At 45.0% G+C, this 18,964-nt stretch overlaps 1 protein-coding gene across 4 annotated transcripts in view; it reads left to right on the top strand.

Annotated features, from left to right (window-relative positions):
• ULK1 (unc-51 like autophagy activating kinase 1) overlaps positions 1–18,964 on the top strand; it is a gene marked incomplete at its 5' end in the record, with an annotated part of 76,040 nt that overhangs the window by 26,232 nt on the left and 30,844 nt on the right. For all 4 annotated transcript variants that reach the window (XM_083873911.1, XM_083873913.1, XM_083873912.1 and 1 more), the window contains 4 exons: positions 1,123–1,224; positions 8,456–8,514; positions 12,243–12,325; positions 15,204–15,254. In XM_083873911.1, the coding sequence (XP_083730037.1) occupies positions 1,123–1,224; positions 8,456–8,514; positions 12,243–12,325; positions 15,204–15,254 (295 nt within the window). The remainder of the gene's footprint in view (positions 1–1,122; positions 1,225–8,455; positions 8,515–12,242; positions 12,326–15,203; positions 15,255–18,964) is intronic.

An 18,964-nucleotide genomic window follows, 5' to 3' on the forward strand; every position in this document is an offset into this window, starting at 1 on the left:
ACTGCTATTGTGGGTCTTGTGCAGGAGCCCTGGGAACATCTGTTGGCAAGGCAGGACTTTCTTCCCTGCTTTAGCTCACAGCCTATTGCTGCTTTGTTTCATTTTACTCTTCTGAAAAACCAGGAAGTTATTTTCCCCCTACCAAAAGGAGCTTTACATCTGAACCCCAGTATGATCCATGCCATGGCAAGACTTGAAATCTCCTTGTGCAGTTCTTGTCCTGCTGCTTTGGCTTTGTTTGGTGTCATGCTTCCCTTAGGGACAGACCAAGCTCTGTCCACGATTTACTTGTTGCCTTTTTTTTTCTATTTTTTTTTTCCATTACGTGTGGCCTTTACTTCTAACAGAGCTAAAAAATTGATCCTGTTCCATGCTGGCAGCACTGCAATGAAATCTGTAGTTATAAACACGTGGGATTAGCCAGCCTGCCCTTCTGTCCCTCCTCTGCTGCTGCTCCCGAGGCTCTGCCTGCTGAGCAAGGGGCTCTGGGGGCTTGCACTGTCTCCAGCTTCTGGAACAAGCCTGGGAGGGAGCAGCTGAGGGCACAATGTGGGATTAGAAACCAGAGTCTGAGGCACAGCAGGGCTCAAGCTGTTGGACTGGAACACTGCCTTAGAACCCAAACTGTGACCTTGGCACCAGGCCTGGAGCTTAATTAATGTGCTGCCATCTTGGACTAAATGAGAGAAGTGCCCAGGTGGTGCAGCTCAGGATGGAGGCTGGAGTTTACCTGTGCAGTGGGAGCTTTGCTGCTCCTGATCTTGCTCCTTGCTTTGGCTGAGAAGATCTGGTTGTGATTTCAGTGGGGCTTCTTCTGGTGGATTCAGCACAAAATGGTACACTGGGAGAAGGGGAAGTACTGAGTTTGTCCAAAATACACAATATTAGGATGTATTTTTGTCTTCTGAATGGAAGTCTCTGCTTCCCCCACTTAAATAGGGAAGTGGCGCTTTCAATGTAGTGTTACAACCTTATGGGGAGTAAATCTTCCATGGTTGTTGGGGAATCTAGCTCAAGAGGTTTTATAGCATAATAGTGACTTATCTCTCTTGGAGTTGCTAAAAAAACCCCCACAAAACTACTTCTTTTTGTAAAAGAAATTTCCCATCTCTCCCCGAAAAGGCACCAGAAGTCATCATGTCACAACACTACGATGCCAAAGCTGACCTCTGGAGTATAGGAACCATCATTTATCAGTGTCTAACAGGAAAGGCTCCCTTTCAGGTGAGTTGCTTAGATTTGATGTTTATAACTCTCTCCTGGTTTTTTTTTATCTCTTTTCCTTCTAATCTGGTTACTTTAAGGCTTCTGTCATCTCTACTATCAACTTCCATAGATCCAGCCTCATGAAGGTCTGGCTGTTCAACACCTTGACAGTGTTGTGCTTTATATGCTCTAATGCTGGTTGTGTTACTAAAATATGATTGTCATTGAAATGTATTTCCCAGTTAAAAGAGCTTAGGAAGGGTCACTTATTGAGAAAATTACCATGATTCAGTTAAAGCAGTGGGGTTTTTCTAGGCCTACACTTAGCAAATCAGCTTCTATTTACAACTGTAGTTAGTGTATAATTTATAATTATAATTCTGTTGGATATAGAAGGACTATAAGAAAGACTGTAATTGCAAGTTAATGTTCAGGATGGTTTGGTGGTAAGTAGTGTATTGCAGCTAAATCAACTTGGTTTTCAGAGCAGTTAAGTAGGATGATATCAAAAGGATCTTATCTGTCATCTCACAACAATCTTTTCCAGACTCAAATGTTTATGTTCATCAGATCCAAACCCCTCCAAATATAACACAGCCCTGTAAAGCTCCACCCTGTACTTAATGCCATAACTTCTGGGTGAGCTACAGTTTATCCTTTGTGAACAGCATTCTCTGATTTTAAGTTTTTGAATGGTGGAGAATTCACCACAACCTTATGCCTGTTGCTTCAGAATTACTTCACATATTTTGTATAATCCATAACTGGTATTCATCTAGACTCAGTGTATTTTTTTGTTAGTCACACAAGTGTGCTACTTTACTTCTTCAATCTCTGAATGAGATCAGCAGACTGTCCCTTGAAACTGCTGTTTTAAATATTGTATTCATCAGGGTTTTTTTCACTTGCTTTCTGGTCCCCTCTTCTTATGTCCTGACATCCCTTTATCCTGATTCCCTAACAAAACAAAATGGAAAAAATCCCCAACAAACCCCCAAAAAAATGAATAAAAAGGAAACGAAAACAAATAGCACAAAAGAAAGTCAGGCAGAGGGAAATCTATGCTCATGTAATAAGGCAAATTTTATGAAGTGAAGGACTTTATGAGCTTTAGTTCCATGGCTCTTTAGGATTTCACACAAGACCTGGAATGTTTATGCAGTTACATCATCAGGGAGGATAAAGTGAGTTCTGAATCTGTTGCAGGAAAGAGTAGGCAAATACAGGAGTAAACTAATGGTATGTTTTGGTTTTGTCCAGAGCCAAGAACACTTTTTCCCTTCAGGGTAATTTTTTCCCTGCTGCTATAAGAATCTTCCACTCCAATGCTTTATATTCTGTCCACCAGCTTCCTCTGTTTTTAGAGCAGGGCTTCATTTCCTTTGCATGTTACTTTTTTTATAAACCCCTACAAAATGCTCTGGAACTTTTGAATGGCTTCTGTTTACTGGCTGCATCCACTTGTCCTAAGTGTTGATATCTTTGTTTGAGAGGAGAAAATGACTGTTAGGATGAAAGAAAATAAATATTTGTGTGTTAAGAAGAAAATGTGGGGGAAGAGAAAGCAAGCTTTCACTGGATGCACAGGGGAGCCTGGCATGGATTCTCCCTTGTATCTTGGTGCCTTTTAGTCTCTAAAGGTACCTTGATACCTACTCATTCAAATTATTTAATTACTGTTTAATGTGGTGACTTTATCATAGGAGTTCTTTGATTGAGGCATGGCAATGCCCTGCCTTGGAGTGCGTAGTGAAGGGACACTTCAGTCCCTGTCCAGCAGTTCCTGACCTTGCTTTGTGCTTGCCTCATTAGATAACTCTCTCCCAACATTTGTTGGGCTGGGAATGGGGGTTATTGGTTTCTCTATTTTAGTTTTCCCCACACACTTTCCTCTTTTGGAGGTTGTATTTTGAAGCAAAATGCCAGGCCCTGTTTGTGACTGCAGTAGCAGCTGTGGATGTGTTTGATCAGGGAGAGAGAGGAGCTCAGCCCAGATGGTTCTTTGTGCCCCATCTATTTGTTTTGGCCATGCTTCTCACAAATTGCCTTCCAGCTTGAGATCCAGGTGAAAGAAGCCTGTCTGGGGGAAGCTGGTTAAAGGTTAACTGGCTTTCTGTCTTCATTGGCATGACTGTGTTGTAAGAATTTGCTGATGGTCACTGAGCAGGCAAGAAGCTGTTCACAGGGCTTTTAGGAGAAAAGAGGGGTAGTGGACCGAAATGATTGGGACACCATGAAAAGGAATGAGTGCTTTTGGGAGGGATGTCTACCAATGGGTGGGAAGAGAACAGGCAGATTCCTCATAGTGCCACCAGCAGACCCAGTTGTACAGGGAAGCCAGGAACTGGATTTTTGAGTGAACCTCTTCAGGCTAAATCCTCACCATGCCTTCCCTCCCCTGTTGGCAAAGACAGCCCCTCATCTCTGCCTAGCTGAGATTCCCATGGGAATCTGGAGCCCAGTGACATGAAAATGCTGTGTTTGGGTGCTGTAGCTGTCACTGCCTGAGCCAAGGAGGCACCTTCAGGAGGATGCAAACAAAAAGGACTCCAGTGTTATCTGTGGTGAGGAGGAATGAGCTGCCTAAAAATAAAATAGGGCTTCAGGGAAATGGGTTAGATGGAAAAAAGATCAGATGTGTGGAGAGGCTGAGGCAGCTGTCAATCTTGAAAGTGCTTGTAAATCAAGACAGAGATGTGTGTATGTGCATGAATGTGATTTCTGGCTGTCTCAGAGTTAAAATTAACTATAGCTGGGTCACCCAAGGCAATTTCCCAGAGCCATTCCTGTCCCTTCCCTGCCTCACTGCACACAGACAAGAAAGAAGCTGCTGATGCTCAGATGTGAACAGTTGGTAGGATGGCTGGTGAAGCTTTCTTAAGGAGCTTTTTGTATTAAACATGCCCATAAACAAAACAGTGAGACTGCCATAGGGATGAGATTAATGGGATTCATAATCCCTATAAACAGATTTGCTGAGCGCTGTATTAATGTGGAATTGTTAATTTGCCTTGCCTAATAAATGGTCTGGACTCACACCTCTGTGCTTCTGTTGCTGAGGACAGGACTTGAACAGTGCATTTTCTGCTCCTGCTGACCAGAACTGGGAAGTGCCTTGGGAATGTAGTGGTTTGCTCTTGTCCTTACCTGAGTTGAATAAATTAGGACCCCATGCCCACCATGAGATGGTGCTGGCTGCGTAAACAAGTGACAACCAGAAGCAAAGCTGGAGGCAAGAGAAGAAAGATTTACACAAAGTCTAAACTGATCCAAAACCAATCTAGTCCTTGTCAGATGGTGTTTTAAATATGATTAGTGAAATGACCTCAATCTCCTTTTTCTTTTTTTTTTTTTTTTCCCTGCGTGGGAGGAATCACACTGGTATTTCTGGTGGCTTCTGTTTGTGTGACCCCTTTTAAATCTGGGCAGCTCTTGGTAAGCAGACACCCCACTGAGCACATGCAGGTTGTGTCAGAGCTGGCCCTGGCAGTGGCAGTGGGACATCAGATCCTGCTAAAAACCCTGGTTGTCTGAGCCTTTGCATGAATCTTGAGCTTTCTATGGACATGGTGCCCTGTGTCTGGGAGAGGGAGAGTGAGCCAAAGAGCCCAAGAGAATTAATGCAAGTTTTTCTGCCTGGTCTGACAGCTCTGAAAGAGTTAACCTGCCTGTTTATGTTCTCATCCCAGCTAGCTGTTAGGTGAAAAATTAATTTCTAAGTCTGGTGTACCAAGTTCATTGCTTTAATTCTGAGTTAATTCTGTCTGCATAAGTACTAGGATTATGTATCACTTACAGCAACTGCTAGTTTGTGAAATGCCTTGAGGAACACCAGGAAAGGGTGGATTTTATGCCAAGAATTCGAACCCCTGGTTTATGTATTAGGCAGCTTGCTCTTCTGTTCCCAGCTCTGTTCCTCTGCAGTGCCCTGTGTCCATGGGGACAGGAATTCCTGAAACTGGTGGGTAATTCTGCTGAGACTGGGTGCAGCAATTGACTTGTTGCTGTAGTCAATGAACTACTGGCTTTTGGACCAGTGTTTGTGTGTCTTCCCATGCTCTGTTGGCAGCAGAGAGAAATCCATAGACTGCTAAAGAAAATGGTTCAGGGGGTGGGTTTTTTGTTTGCTTGTTTCTGGTCCTTGGGCTTTGAAGTCCTCTGAATGCCAGCCACTTAGCTGTGGGAGTCTTAAAATATCAGAACGTATTTTCAGCCAGGTTTTCCCTAGAGCTACTGAGCTAGAAACAACATTACTTATTTAGCTTTTCTTTCTAACATATCCACATCCCCTTTCTGCACCTCTGACTCCCCAAGGAAAGGATTCAAAGAGCAGGGCAGATCCCATACACCTGCTGAGGAGTGTTGAATAGACAGAGCTCTTCAGGGAAGGTGTGAATGTCTCTGGCTCTCCTTTGTCTGAATGTTGAGCTTTTGCATCCAGTTGTGGCCCAAGCATGACAAATTCACTGCTGAGTGCTTTTGAAAGCACCACCCTACCCACTTCTCACATGCATTTCACTTCCAAGCAGCCAGCACTGAAGGGGATTTGGCAGGGTTCTGCTGAATGCCTTTGTTGGCTCAACATATTTCCACTGCTGCTCAGGACAAAGTAACAGAGTGGCAGGATTGAATTTGTCCCGTTGCCTCTATATATAGAAAGGGTAGACAAAACCAAAATGCAGCTGCTCCATAGTGACATGAGGAGGGGACTGAGGGTGTGAAGTGACCTGCTGGTGTGCTCTCCTGGCCTTAAGAAGAGCTGAGCTGTTCTGCATCTCTGGTTCTGATAGATGGGTGCTGTCCCACAGGTGGAAGTTGGCTCTGTGTACCTTGAATGGTCTGGTTGTGACGTGCCTACAGTGTGCTTTTTCTGGTGTTTTTCTTGGGCAGGGTGTATCTGCCTGGAAGGCAGATTTCAAGTTAAGTTCTTAGCTTTCTAGATGAGGGAATTCAAGTGACATTTTTACTGTATTACAAACATTTCTAGGTTTTTTTTTTTTTCCATGATTCTTAGAGAAGCACTGTTTATTGAAAGGAGAGGTGAGCAAAGTGGCTGAGGCTCCTAGTGCTTTATGAATTGTATGATAGCAGGAGAGCAGTGGACAGGTTACTGGCAGCAGAACTGTGTGACTCAGTCAATTAATAATTAAGTTACATGAAGATGCACTTAGTTTTACCAAATTAGTGGTGACACGTGGCTGTCTGTGCTGGGCACTCACTGGAATGACTCTCTTCCCCTGGTATCTGCACTGGGGACCAGCCTTGAATCACAGGCTCTTGGACAGCCCAAGTGAGGGAGTGTGGTCTGGGTGGGGAGGAGCCTGGCAGCCTGGCATGGTCCCTGCAGAGCAAGTGGGGATTGTGCTGAGACAGCAGAATGTGGAGGAACAGCATCCCTACAGGGACACCTCTTGAGTTTGTACAAAGAGGAAAACTTCATTGAGAATTTTGTTTCTGTCCAAGCCAGTGCCTAGAAACCTTCTCTAATGAACTGGTCTTCATATATGTGCTAATTTGAATGTACTCTCTCTTTATTGCCAGGAAAATTTCTGACAAAAGTGTGTTTGAAGTAGATCAGAGCTTCATTGTATTTGTGAAACAATTGAGCTGTTGCAACAGGAAATGACCAGAGCAAACAGCCAAGGCTTGTATCTGAAGTGAATGAGCCCTTCCCTCCCTGTGCTGGAGTTCTGCCCCTCCTTGTATGTTGTGTCTTCAGGAATATTTGTCAGCACTCTGGGCAATGTGGCCAGGCCATTTGGTGCAGTGTATATACTTGCCTCCCCGAAGTTTGCCAAATATTAATCTAATGACATTGCAAGGTCTGCAAGGGGAAGGCGTAAAATGGAGTTTTCCTGAATCAAATTCAGTGGTAGCAATTGGAAGTCATGATGCAGTTGTGCATCAGTGTTACAAGGTGCTCTGCTTTAATTTTGATGGTTTTTTTGGTGTAGCTTCTGTTGGTAAGGCTGTGTAAAAGAAGTCACTGAGTACTACACAAGTGTGTTGATACCGTCAGCTTTTGAGGCTACCTTTGGTTTCTCTTGAGGTTTTTTTTTACTGAGCTCTCAGTTATCCTTAATTTTCATCTTCAGCCAGAGGGAGTAGGTGATGTTGAAACAGCATCTTATGTGGCTGCTTTTCCAGCCATACCGTGTTAGTGGTATTTTGATGGCCATCTGCCGATTGGCCTGTCTGATTTGCCATTTTAAGCATCTTAATTGACCTTAAATGCTTCTAATTTAGAAACAGAACTAGGTGGAAGGCTCCAGGGGTTTTTGAGCCTGCCCTGAACATCAGGAGAAGCTGCCTGTTGCCTCCTCATTCACACTTTCCTACACACTCTGCTGCACTAATAATTGATTGCAGATGAATCCCTCTGATCTTCCTGCCCTGTTTATGTGCCTTCATGTCTGTGTCGTGCCAGCCAGCCTGCTCTGCCTTTAATAAAGCAACTTTGCCTAAGCAGAAAAGCTTGAGACACTAGGGTTAATTTGCTGGCCTGTATTATTCATTGCATGAAAACAAGTGGAGAATTTATATTAGGGGATTTTTATGTGTCTGCGCTTGTCTACTGGTGATTTTATTTTTAACCTCAGCTGTAAACCTCTTGTGCCAAGCCCCCACCTTTTTTTTTTTTTTTTTTTCTAATCCCATCTCTCAGAATTTGGAATCTTGTCATCAACATCCCCCGCAGTTGTGTATATTACTGCACAAATAAAATAGGAGCTGGGGCTTGAGACCTTCTGGCTTCCTGGAACTAAAGTAGAAAATCCTAATTCAGTTGCTGTTTCTGCATGTTCCTAGCCTCTTCACCGATCCCTCGCTCATCAACAGGCTCCCTGCCCCTTTTCTAAATGCCCTGCAGCATTAATCCATGTTCTCAGCAGGATCTGCCATTCATCATTTGGAACTCCTCACGTCTACAATTATTTAGTCTCCTGGGTGAGGCTATTAGGCCAGCTCAAACCTGAGCATCAGAGCCCACTGCAGTGAAGCTCAGCCTGTGGAGGGGCAGAGCAGGACAGAACCAGGTCAGGGACACAATGGCAGCAGGTTGAGAACTGTGTTTTCACTGCAGCACAGGGCTGGCTTTTCAATCTAAAGCAAGCTGCAGGTTCTCATTGTGTCTGCTGGTCCAGCAACTAAAAAGTGCCTCTGCTCTTCAGAGCTACAGTTGAAATAGAAATGCTAATCCTTTTCCTTCATGGTCAAGTGCTTCATCTGTTGGTTTCTTTCTCCCCTACAGGCCAGCAGCCCACAGGATCTCCGCCTCTTCTATGAGAAAAACAAGATGCTGATGCCCAAGTAAGCATTTTTCCAGTGTCAGTGTTTGTAGGCACTTGTTTACTCTGTGTTTACACCTGTCCTTGCATGCTCCTGGCTTGTCACTTGGGGAGGTGACTAAAATATTTGGCCTCCTGCCTTTCCCCATTCCTTAAACCAGCAGTGACGTGGCCCAGAGAAAGTCCAATGGCAGCAGATACCGGGTTGGGATGTTCTGTCTCTCTGCAGACACTGTTGTTCCTACATTGCAAAAATTCAGGACTGTCAGTGATTCCAAGAACCAGCTAGATGTCCTGTTCCACACGTGGCTGCCCTGAGGCTGAGAGCCTCAGGGAGAGCTCAAGGCAATTCTGGGACTGTGTGAGCAGCCAAAGTGCAGCCTCTCCTGTAACCTGCCATACCTGACTGCAGATCACATTCCCATTTCTCACGTGTCAGGGCAGCAACTGCTTGTGTCCATCCTGCTATTGGGGGAAATACTATAACCTCCCTGGAAATGGACACTGCTGCAGTTTCCAGGGGGCAGAGAACTGCTCTGGTCCCAGTGGGGTGTATGTTACCTCTCTGCTCGGTGCTGTGATTTGCCAGGGTATTTTGGTTTTGTTGCTGTGGTCTTTCCTTTTGAATTCTGAGCTCTGAAAGCAGAAGGTCATGCCAGCTCTGAAAACCTCAGCCTGGTACAGAGACAGGACTGTAGTTCAGATTATATATCTAAAATCTGGATGGCCTTTTTTAACCAGAAATTTAGCTCTCAGGTGGGAGAGCTGCTAATGCAGCCATATTTGCAGGATGTCCATTGGGTTGCTGTATATGGATTTTTCTTTTCCCTTATCAGTTCAGACAGCTCCAAGAGATAACTGAAAGGAGCTGTCAGGAAGCTGGAGCTCTAATCAATGACTTGATATGCAATTAAATTCTCTTTAAGTACTTCCTTTTTTGATTTGGGGAGAAGGCACAATTTTCTACCAGGATTACATCTGGGGCACCTAGATTGAACCGGAGCATGTGATGGAGTAAAATAACTGAAAAGAAACAATTTAAAGCAAAAGTGTAACTGCATAGTTGGAGCCAGCCTGTGTGAGCAGAAAGTAGAGCATCTCTTTTTCCTACATAGCCCCAAAATGTGGCTGCTCACCTTTGAGTGAGCCCCTCTTACTAAATGATAAATTAATCCATGAAACTTATAAGTTGTGTCGATCTCATTGCCCTGCTGTTGTTTGGCTCATGGTGCAGGTGAGAAATGAAACTCAGCTGTAAGAGGAGAGCATGTCTGTTCTTGTAGGGATTAGTCCTCCTGTCAGTCCTCCACACAGTCTGCATTTTCACTTATCTGCACTTTAAACTACCCAATTCTTCCAAAAATCAGATCCAAGCTGATTGTTTTTCTCACTGTGGAAGCAAGATCTGAACTGGCCTTTGTGTAAATGGCAATTCCCTCTTTCCAAAATCAGTTTGTCTCTTTAACATGGGCTGCAATCTGTGCTATTCCTGAGTAAACATGAATAAACTGCTTGAGTACCCTGCCAGCACAGGATGAAACACAAAACTACTCCAGAGACCTCCTTCTCAGACTGCAGCAGTGCCAGGATTTGGTTTCATTTTCCTTGGGGCTGTGCAGGCTGGCACACACTTCCTTGCCATGGCCAGGGGAAGTGTTTTGGCTTGGGAATGGAGTGGGGAAGCAGTCCCTGGCTGCAGTGCTGCTGCTGCCAGCTGAGGAGATGCTGTTCTGAGCATTCTGAGGAGCCCATGGCAGGAGAAGCCCGAAGGCCTCACAATTTTAGTAGTGCTGATCTGAATCATTAACATTCATTGTGCTGGTTTGCATGGCAAAGTACATCCCAGGTCATGGGGACAAGGAGGCAGATTTGTTGTTTATGTTTAAAAAGATGGCCCAATATGGTAATGCTGAAAGGGGGTAGCAAAGCTTGATGCTTTGGACATGGGAGGTAAGAGAAGACAAACAGGCTATTAATCTGCACCCTCTTCATCTGTGTTGTGCCATCTGAAGTCCATGAGTTGAAGCACCTCTTTCTTGGCTTTAAAACCATACCAAGGCTAAAGTCATAGCTAGGAAATGGACTCATTTTGAAGGAGAGCTTTATGTGTCATAGATAAATAAATGATGATAACACTGCGGAGCTGCAGGACTCCAGCACTAATGCATTTTTCAGGAGGCTGCTTGCTGTGGTATCTTTGGGTTATTCCATTACAGTGTGCTTCCAAAGGACACCTCTTTTGATGGGAGGCTCAACCTGAGTCTCAGTCTAACTGCATCCCTTCCAGAGTCCTGGTGTCTTCCTCCTGTGTCAACCTGAGAAAGTGCACAGAACCATTCCAGCATCAGGGATGGAAAAGCAACTCCTCCAGCACAGACGAGGATGAGAGATGCTTGCCATCATTCTCTGTTCTTGGAATCACTGGTTTCAAATTCCTGCCCCAGCAAGGCCTAGGGCTTCACAGAAAAATAACTGGGCAGTGATGAAATGTGTGAACACATACCTGGCCTCCCATCTCCTGTTTCTCTGAACAGGACTCTGGTAGTGCTAGCTAGCACCCCTTTTTTTCCCCACACTATTTTTGGGCTAGCTTCTGTTTTACCCCTGTCTGTGGTAGTGTGTGTTGGTGGAGATGGTGTAGGAAGGGTTTTCTCTCCCAGCATTGGTCGGGCTTGGCCTCAGGGCAGTGACCAATGCCAGAGCCGTGTGCAGAGCCACTGAGAGCTAAAATTACTGTGCTGGGCACACATGTCATTACCTCAGCTGACCCAGCATGGGGAGAGGGGAAAGCCTGGCAGAGCGTGGGGGCCATGCTGGGAACAGCCATGATAAACAGAGTTAATACTGAGAGGAGCTGCAACCACCCACGCTTCACTACGAGAGCTCTGCCCCAACCCAAAGCCCCCAGCAGCACTTCTGGGGATGGAGGGAAGTCAGCAGAGCTGAATCCACTTATGCAAGAGCTGAACTCTGCTTTCTGTGCCTTAATCCATTCATTTATTCCCTGCATTTTTCAATCTATGGGGGTTATGAAGAGCTGCCCTGGCCTCTCCCCCATCTGCTTGTGGGATGAGGGAAAGCCAAGTGCTTTACCAGCTCTTTTGTGTTTCAAAGCCTGTTGAAAAGAATAATTTCTTCCTAACTATGCTGAAAAGTGAGGTAATAACTGCACGAATTTTAGCTTGCTGAGGTGGCAGTTGCTCACATCTTAGTGGCCTTCAGTTAATGTATGCTGTATATCAAGGGAGCAAATAGACAAAGGTTACTTGTTAGTGTTACATAAGCTGCACTGAAAAACAAATGCTTTAATAAAATGGTAGTAATTGGTGATACATTTCACCACCAGGGTCTTAATTGGAAGCTTCCCCTTGGAAACTGCTTTGTTCTAGTGATCTTATTCCCATTAGAGCAAGTAGGAGTGATTTTATTTATTATGTGTGAAATACTGCAAATGGAATGGGCTTAGCTGAGCCACCAGAGGGATGACACTGTGAAGGAAAGGATCTGCAGGTGCTCATGGGAGAGGCCACTAAAGCAAAATTAGCTGTAGCCTGAGCAATAGCAGTGGGGAGTGAAAGCCAGAGACACAAAATAGAGACATTTCTGATCAGCCTCCCTCCAGTGAGCTCCTGGTGTTCCTGCCCCAGCAGGCATGGAGTCACTTTGCATTTGCCAGATGCCTTCCTGAATATGTAAAAGCAGTTGAAGTAGACTGCAAGTCTCTTATTTTGCCTTTGTTTTCAATTCTAGCATCCCCAGGGAGACATCAAGCCACCTGAGGCAGCTCCTGCTGGGCCTTCTGCAGCGTAACCATAAGGACCGCATGGACTTTGGTAAGGCTTCCCTCCAGTTTGAGTTCTGCTGCCTGTCTGTGTCTTTTGGCACTGCACAAGCCTCTCTGCTTTTGGCTGGTGCTAGGAGAAGCATCCAGACACCTGGATTTCACCTGTGCCTGGAGGGTTGCATAATCATGAAGGTTTTAGTTTGTGTGCTGGAAAGGTCAGTGCTGATTTCAGTACAATTTTGTAAACCAAGGAGACTTGGCACACCTTCAGCATATGTTTATTACTTGCATTCCCTGTCCTGGCTTCTGCTTTGATAATCTGTGCTGTGGTTAAATGTGCTGCTAGGTAAAATGTGTCTTGTGTTTCTGTGCTTTTCTGTCACGGTTCCTTCCCAGAGCTGCAAGCTGCACTCATTTACTGAACAATCCAGTAAACCCTCTGTTTCTCAGGATTTGCTGTGATAATCTGAGCCAGGAGATGTAGCTGCTTGTACACCCTTCCCTTCTTCTCCAGTTTCTGTGGAAGGAAGCCTTGGTCCTTCTCAGGCCTTGAGCTGGCAGTGTCCAAGCCTTTGTCTCAGTCTTCTGACTTGGCTGACCTGAGGATTTCCTCTTTTGAGGATTCCTTCTAAACTGAGATCAATGACTGTGAGCCCAGTGGTTCTGACTTGGCAGCACCTCACAGATGTATTTTAGCTGAGCTCAAAGGTCTGCAGAACCTCCTGGGAAAGGCATGCCCTAGAGGAAAGCAGGCAGAGGTGGAGCCTTTCCTCGAATCGCTGAAAGGACCACGTCATCTAAACACAAACACATCCTGTGTGCTCAGGATGCCGCTTTTTAGTCAAACTTGGGATGAAAAATAGTTTGGTATTTCTGTGGTTTGAGGGTTGGTTTTCTATTGGGTTTTTGTTTGCTTATCTGCTCAAGTGGGTTGTTTTCCTGCTGGGCAGTGCATGCTAGGTGGTGAAGAGGAATTGTTTTGCATCCTCTGTTGTTCTTTTGGATTAGAGATACCAGGAAGGCCTTTCTGGGGATGGTCAGCTGGGTAAGCAACTGTGGATTACCTGAGGCTGATCATAGTTATCCAGTGATGAATGCAAAGGGCTGGTCACTGGAGTGTAGAAGTGAGAGAATGAGCCTTTTGAAAAGTGAGTTGTTGAAGCTCCTGACAGACTGACTTGGATAGAATCACCTGGCAGGGTTATTCCCTGCAGATCTTTTATCTGGCCTGTGGATCTCTACCTATTCTTCATGCTGCTGTACATTTCAAAAGAAGGTATCTTTCAGGTTCATGCTTCCCTGCTGTCAGAAATTGTCTGGCAAACCTTTTTAGCCCATATAAGCTGGTTTTGCACCTCTTGGGAGTAGAGTGCATGAGTCCATGTCTTAACACTTGGAAATTTGAGTTGGTAGATTTTGATATCACTCTGCACAACATTTACAGCACATCTTGCAGTATTGAGATTTTTCCTGTCCTTAATCCTGTATTTATCAATAAATTGGCATGTCCCCAGAGGAGAGGGTTTCCTGCTGCTCCTTGTTCCCTGAGACCCTCTGCCTGGAGGTGTCACAGTGACCTCCACAGAGCTCCCCTGGATCTCACTTGAGTCACACAACAGCAACTCATCCGCTTGAAACTTCATATACTTGTTGTGTGTCCCAGCTGCTGTTCTGCCAGGAACTGATGCTTTCTGCAATCTCAAGATTATCTAGAGGAAAACCAGGAGGGTTTCAAGTTGCAAGTTTCCTGCTGATGATTACAAGCTGTGTTGTTTGAATTTTGCTTTGCAAGCACAGCTAATAAGCAGTTTGGAGCGGGGAAGGGGGAAAAGTGAAAGAAATCATCATTTCCACCCCCTCAGTTGAGTCAGCTTGGCTGAGGGATGGTACCCTCCTCTAGTGCAGCAGGCTGAAAAAGAAGCAGGAAACCCCAGCAGCTGAGCAGCTCCCACAGGATGGGGGTGTTCTCCATCCATGGCAGATCTAATCTGTGAGATGCCAGCTTTCCCTGCAAAGATTTCCATTCCTTGTCTTAGGCTAAGCTCCAGACCACTGCACTCTGCTGCAGGACCCTGGCATGGCAGTGGCAAGGAGAGCCTGGGGAGACTGGGATTGTTTTAAGGTTAAAAAGCAGACAAAAATCCCAGTAACTACACTCTGGAAAGCTCACCAAAGTGGAGCTGTTTACAGAAGAAGTTTGTAAACCTTGGGTGTTGCAACAGGAAATCCATTCTGGGAAAGAATCTGAAGCTCAGTAATCAGTGTTGATCCATGGCTGACACTCCCAAAAGACTGAGCTGCTGATTGTGATAGGAGAGGGCTCTGGCACAGAGCTGCAGTGAATCAGAGATGAAGGAGCTGGAGAAGTGGCTACTTGTGAGGACAGGCAAACATGTAGAGAATGTTCAGCAAGCCAGGACAGAAGCTTTTCTTGGCCTGGATCTGTAGAATGAATTCCCATAATGCGTGGAGGGAGCAGCAGTTGTGTTTGATATAAAAGGGAGGGAGTTCTGGGCTGTGGTTCTGGGGTGGCCCATTACAAAGGCATTTCTGCCCTCAGTGCATGATGGGTTTGAATCTGTGTGTCATGGAAGATCACTCAGTGGAAGTCTTTTTGTCCATCATTTCTGTTCTGTGTATGAGTGGCAGTGCAGTGTGATAAATACAGCTCCCCTGGATCCCTACATTTAGGGTGATTCACCATCCTGATCAGCCAGGGATCCAATTAATTTCCCATCCTTTTTTCATGAGCACATCCTCCCTCCAGTTTCTAGCCTGTGTTCTTGACTGCTTCTAAATGCAACCATAGTCAGCTTCCATTGTTGCATGGAAAAATCACTGTATAACACTGTAGCTTCCTGTGCTTTATCTGTAAACTTCTTACGGTCATTTTCTTTCACTGAGTCATTGTTCTTGATTTTTTTCAGATGAATTTTTCCATCACCCATTCTTGGATGCAAGTGCCTCTATGAAAAAATGTAAGTATTGCATTTTTGATTACAATTCTTTTTGAACCGTGGCCTGACTTCCTTTGCTGTTAGTTCAAAAAGGAAGAAAAACACTGTTTTATGTTTCCTTAGTTATTTAGGCAGGGATTCAGTGTTTATTACTGTGTCATGTCCAGATTTTGCCATCAAAATGTATTTGATTTTACTGAGTTATCTTCAAAGGGATGATTAGGGAGATATTTAGAAACCTAAAGTAGAAGCAAATGTAGCTTTGAAATGTATTCAGCTGCTTTGTGTGAAGTGATTGGCCAGTGGGGTGCTTGTAAGTGCACAGGATTATGCATTATGGTCCAGCTTTTCATCCTCACCTGTAGGGACCATTCAGGCTCATGAATGGTGGAAACTGGCACTCTTGGTCCTTCTTGCCAGGTTTGGCTGTGCAAAAGCCAAATTTTGTAGTTACCAAATCTTGTTTCATCATTTACATCAAAGTTCTTGATGCGTCTTGTTTTAGAAGGGTTACATTTGGTACTCTGGGGGAGTTGGCCAAAACAAAGGCAGATTTCCATTGCAAGTTCTCTCTTCCTCCTTTTGATTCAAAACTTTGGGAAAGTTGCAGCCACATGTATTGTGGATCACAGGTCTGGTTTTGCTGGAAAACAATTTAGAATTCCTTCTAGTGAATGGGGCATCATAATCCTCTGACCGGGAGACTTGGGTTAGTGGAACTGTGTATAGTTGTCTTCTCTGAAGGGATTTTCCTGGACATTTAATCTCCTGAGTAAATATAGCACCAAGAATCTTCATCAGTGACTAATTTAGAGTGTGCAGTGCAAGGTCTTGGAGGAAACATGTCCAGCACAAACCCGGTTTCCCTCTTGGATGATATCCACGCCTTGTCTGATATCCACATCACTCCTGACACTCTCTTGCTTTCCTGCTGCCAGAGCAGGACTTGTGAGTTGTCCCTGATGAGATTTTACCTGTGCACTCACTCAGGTGATCGTCCTGCGGGCAAGAAAAGACGCTTCTGGTTTAGGGGCGCTTTCAAAGCAGCCAGGGCCCTAAACCCTCCTGTGCCAGGGGGATGTGGGGCCAGCCCTGGAGCATGGGGCAGGAAAGGACTCTACAGGGCTGCTCCTAAGCCAGCCCAGCCCCTGGCACCTGCTGTCCCGTGGCTGTGTGGGAAAAGCCCTTCAGAGTCTGATCCCCCTGTGGGCAGAAGATCTCCTCAGGATATTCTTGCATGCCCACCAGCTCATCTCCTCCCTCCAGCCATCCCGCTGCTTCACTGGCCGGGGGAGCAGAAAACCGCGGAAAAACGGGAGAGGGTTCTCCTGACCTGGCCCCAGTTTCCAACTTGTGCACAGCTGCTGTGCAGGAACCAGAGGTGCCATCATGAGCAGGGGACTGTTGCTCAGCCTTTGCCTCCAGCTGCACCAAGGTTAATGGTGTGGGGTCAAGGACCAAGAAAAAAAACACCTTTACAGGCGGGTAAAGCCTATGGAAACTCCAGACCTCTCCGTCACCCTGCTGATCCTCACCTCAGGACATATGTCCACAACCTGGAGTCCTCTCCAGGCAGGAGAGACTGCTACTGGTTTTGAAGACATGGGAGAAATATCAACTTATTGCTGGAGATGTTCAAGTTGTGATGCACAGAAATCTGCTAGTGGAGGAGAGAGTTCTTGTACTCTGCTGTGAGGTCTCTGCTACTGCCAGATGCCAGTGATGGATTAGAACCGCTGGGAAATGTGCTGAAGAGCCTGGAGGAGAAAGACTGCCTGTGGTCTTCTTGATTTCTGAAAAGACAGAGAAGAGCCAGTGTGTCAGCAAAGGTCAGGTTATGGCGATCTCCATAAAAAAACTCACCTGAGATTTATGGAATGCTGTCTAGCATGGCAGTGGGCTTGACCCTTGCGCAGCTGTAGCTGAAGTGTGTCTTGGCAAGGCTGCAGTTCTCAGGGGGTGGCTCCCCTGACCTGACTCTGTGTGCAGAGCTAGGATGAGTCCAAAACCTTTCTCTGCTGCTCCATCTCAGCATGTGGCTCAGCATCACAAGTGTAGGAAATACCAAAGAGAAGAAGAGCTGCATCTGAACCATGATGGTTGTGCTCAGACTGAATTAGAGCCCCCAGCCTGCAGTGGGGAGCTGGGGAAGGAAGTGTGCCTTGTGTTCTTGCTCTCCTTGAGAGCTGGTAACTAGCTACCACTAAGTCATTCACATCTGAGTTTTTTTTAATATAATGTAACTTTGGAATACTGGAAGACTGGTCAGTGCTCAAACATAGATCATTCTCCAGGTGGATAATTTTGAAGCTGCTAAGGCAGGGGGATCCCTCTTGTTGAAATAAATACATTTGCATGTTTTTTGAGATCCTTCAGTAAAATCAACATTTCTTTTAAAAAGACATTTCTGACAAGCACTTCTTCCCTGCTCTTTTGAGGTATGGTCATTTTCATGTCCCTCCTCTCATCTCCCTCCCTGGAGACTCGGTTTAGGGCACTTGGGCTTTGTTAACTAAGATGGTGTACTTTATTTTTTGTTTGTTTGTTTATTTATAATTTATTTTATGTTGTGGGTTTTGTACCTGTGACTAAGCATGTACTTTAGATGTGTAAAAATTTATTAATAAAGTCTTTAAAATGCTGTGTCTAGTCAGACTGTCGTCTGTCTGTAGCCAGGTCTGATCAGCATATGGTATGGGGCCGTGTGTTACAGTAATAACACATGAGAAGACATAATTAGATGCTTGTGCAAGTCTTCTCTCAGTAAACACAGTGTAATTGGTACCCGTGCAGAATATTTTGGAGGTTTTTCTGCTCTTGCCTTTAATGAATGAGAAGCTGCTGCCTCTTGACTCTGAGTTAAGAGAGCATGAAAGGTGAGCAGTTATGGTTCAGAAGTGCACGGGTGGTTCAGTGTCTGAAATACCTGTCAGGCTTAGCTTGACTTTTGCCATCTTTTTAATCTTACTGTACATAAAATACCCAAGTGAAAACTAGCAAAAAATCCCCATGACTTCTGTATATCAAAGATTCTAATGCTGCAGACTTTTAAACTCTAAAAAGCAGCTTATTTGGACAAGTCCTTTCAGAGTTTGCACTCAAACTTTATTGCCTTGTCAGAGATTGCAATTAAAGAACTTTCTGATGAGTGTTTTTAATTGAATCCAGATAATCAGAGAAGTACATCTCTCCAGTGTATGTAGAACTCAGATTCCAAATAAAGCTTTTCTATAAAACTTGAGGGTTGGATATTTTTAGGACAACTGAGCCCCTGGTAGGGATGATGTGTCAGAAGTTATTTTTACAAGTATAGGATCCAGTATCAGAATCCACACAGCTGGAGCACAGGCTTGCCTTTATGGCTCCCAGCTCTCCCATTTTGAAACCAGTTGGCATTGGTTACACAATGTGCAGGATGACTGTTTTGTTGCTGGAGCAAGTTGGAGGGGACAATTATGAAAACAGTCTTATTTACAATTACAATCCAGCAATTTCTGGATTTGGGTGGGGGCCTACAATTCATGTTAACATTCCCCACATTCAGACTCAACTGAAAACATGATGAGCCAAGTGTTTGCACCCTTTTTAATTTTGAACTGGGAGTGCCTGGGTGTGTGGAGGAGATGGAAGCAGGCGTCTTTCTTTCAAGCTGGCCTACATGGCTGACACTGAAAAATACCCCAACAGGGATGTGGAGGTCAGGGAGGGTTTGTCAGAGCCAAACCTCATGG

The sequence above is a fragment of the Zosterops lateralis genome, assembly GCF_965231275.1.
Source record: "Zosterops lateralis genome assembly, chromosome: 17".
NCBI lineage: Eukaryota > Metazoa > Chordata > Aves > Passeriformes > Zosteropidae > Zosterops > Zosterops lateralis.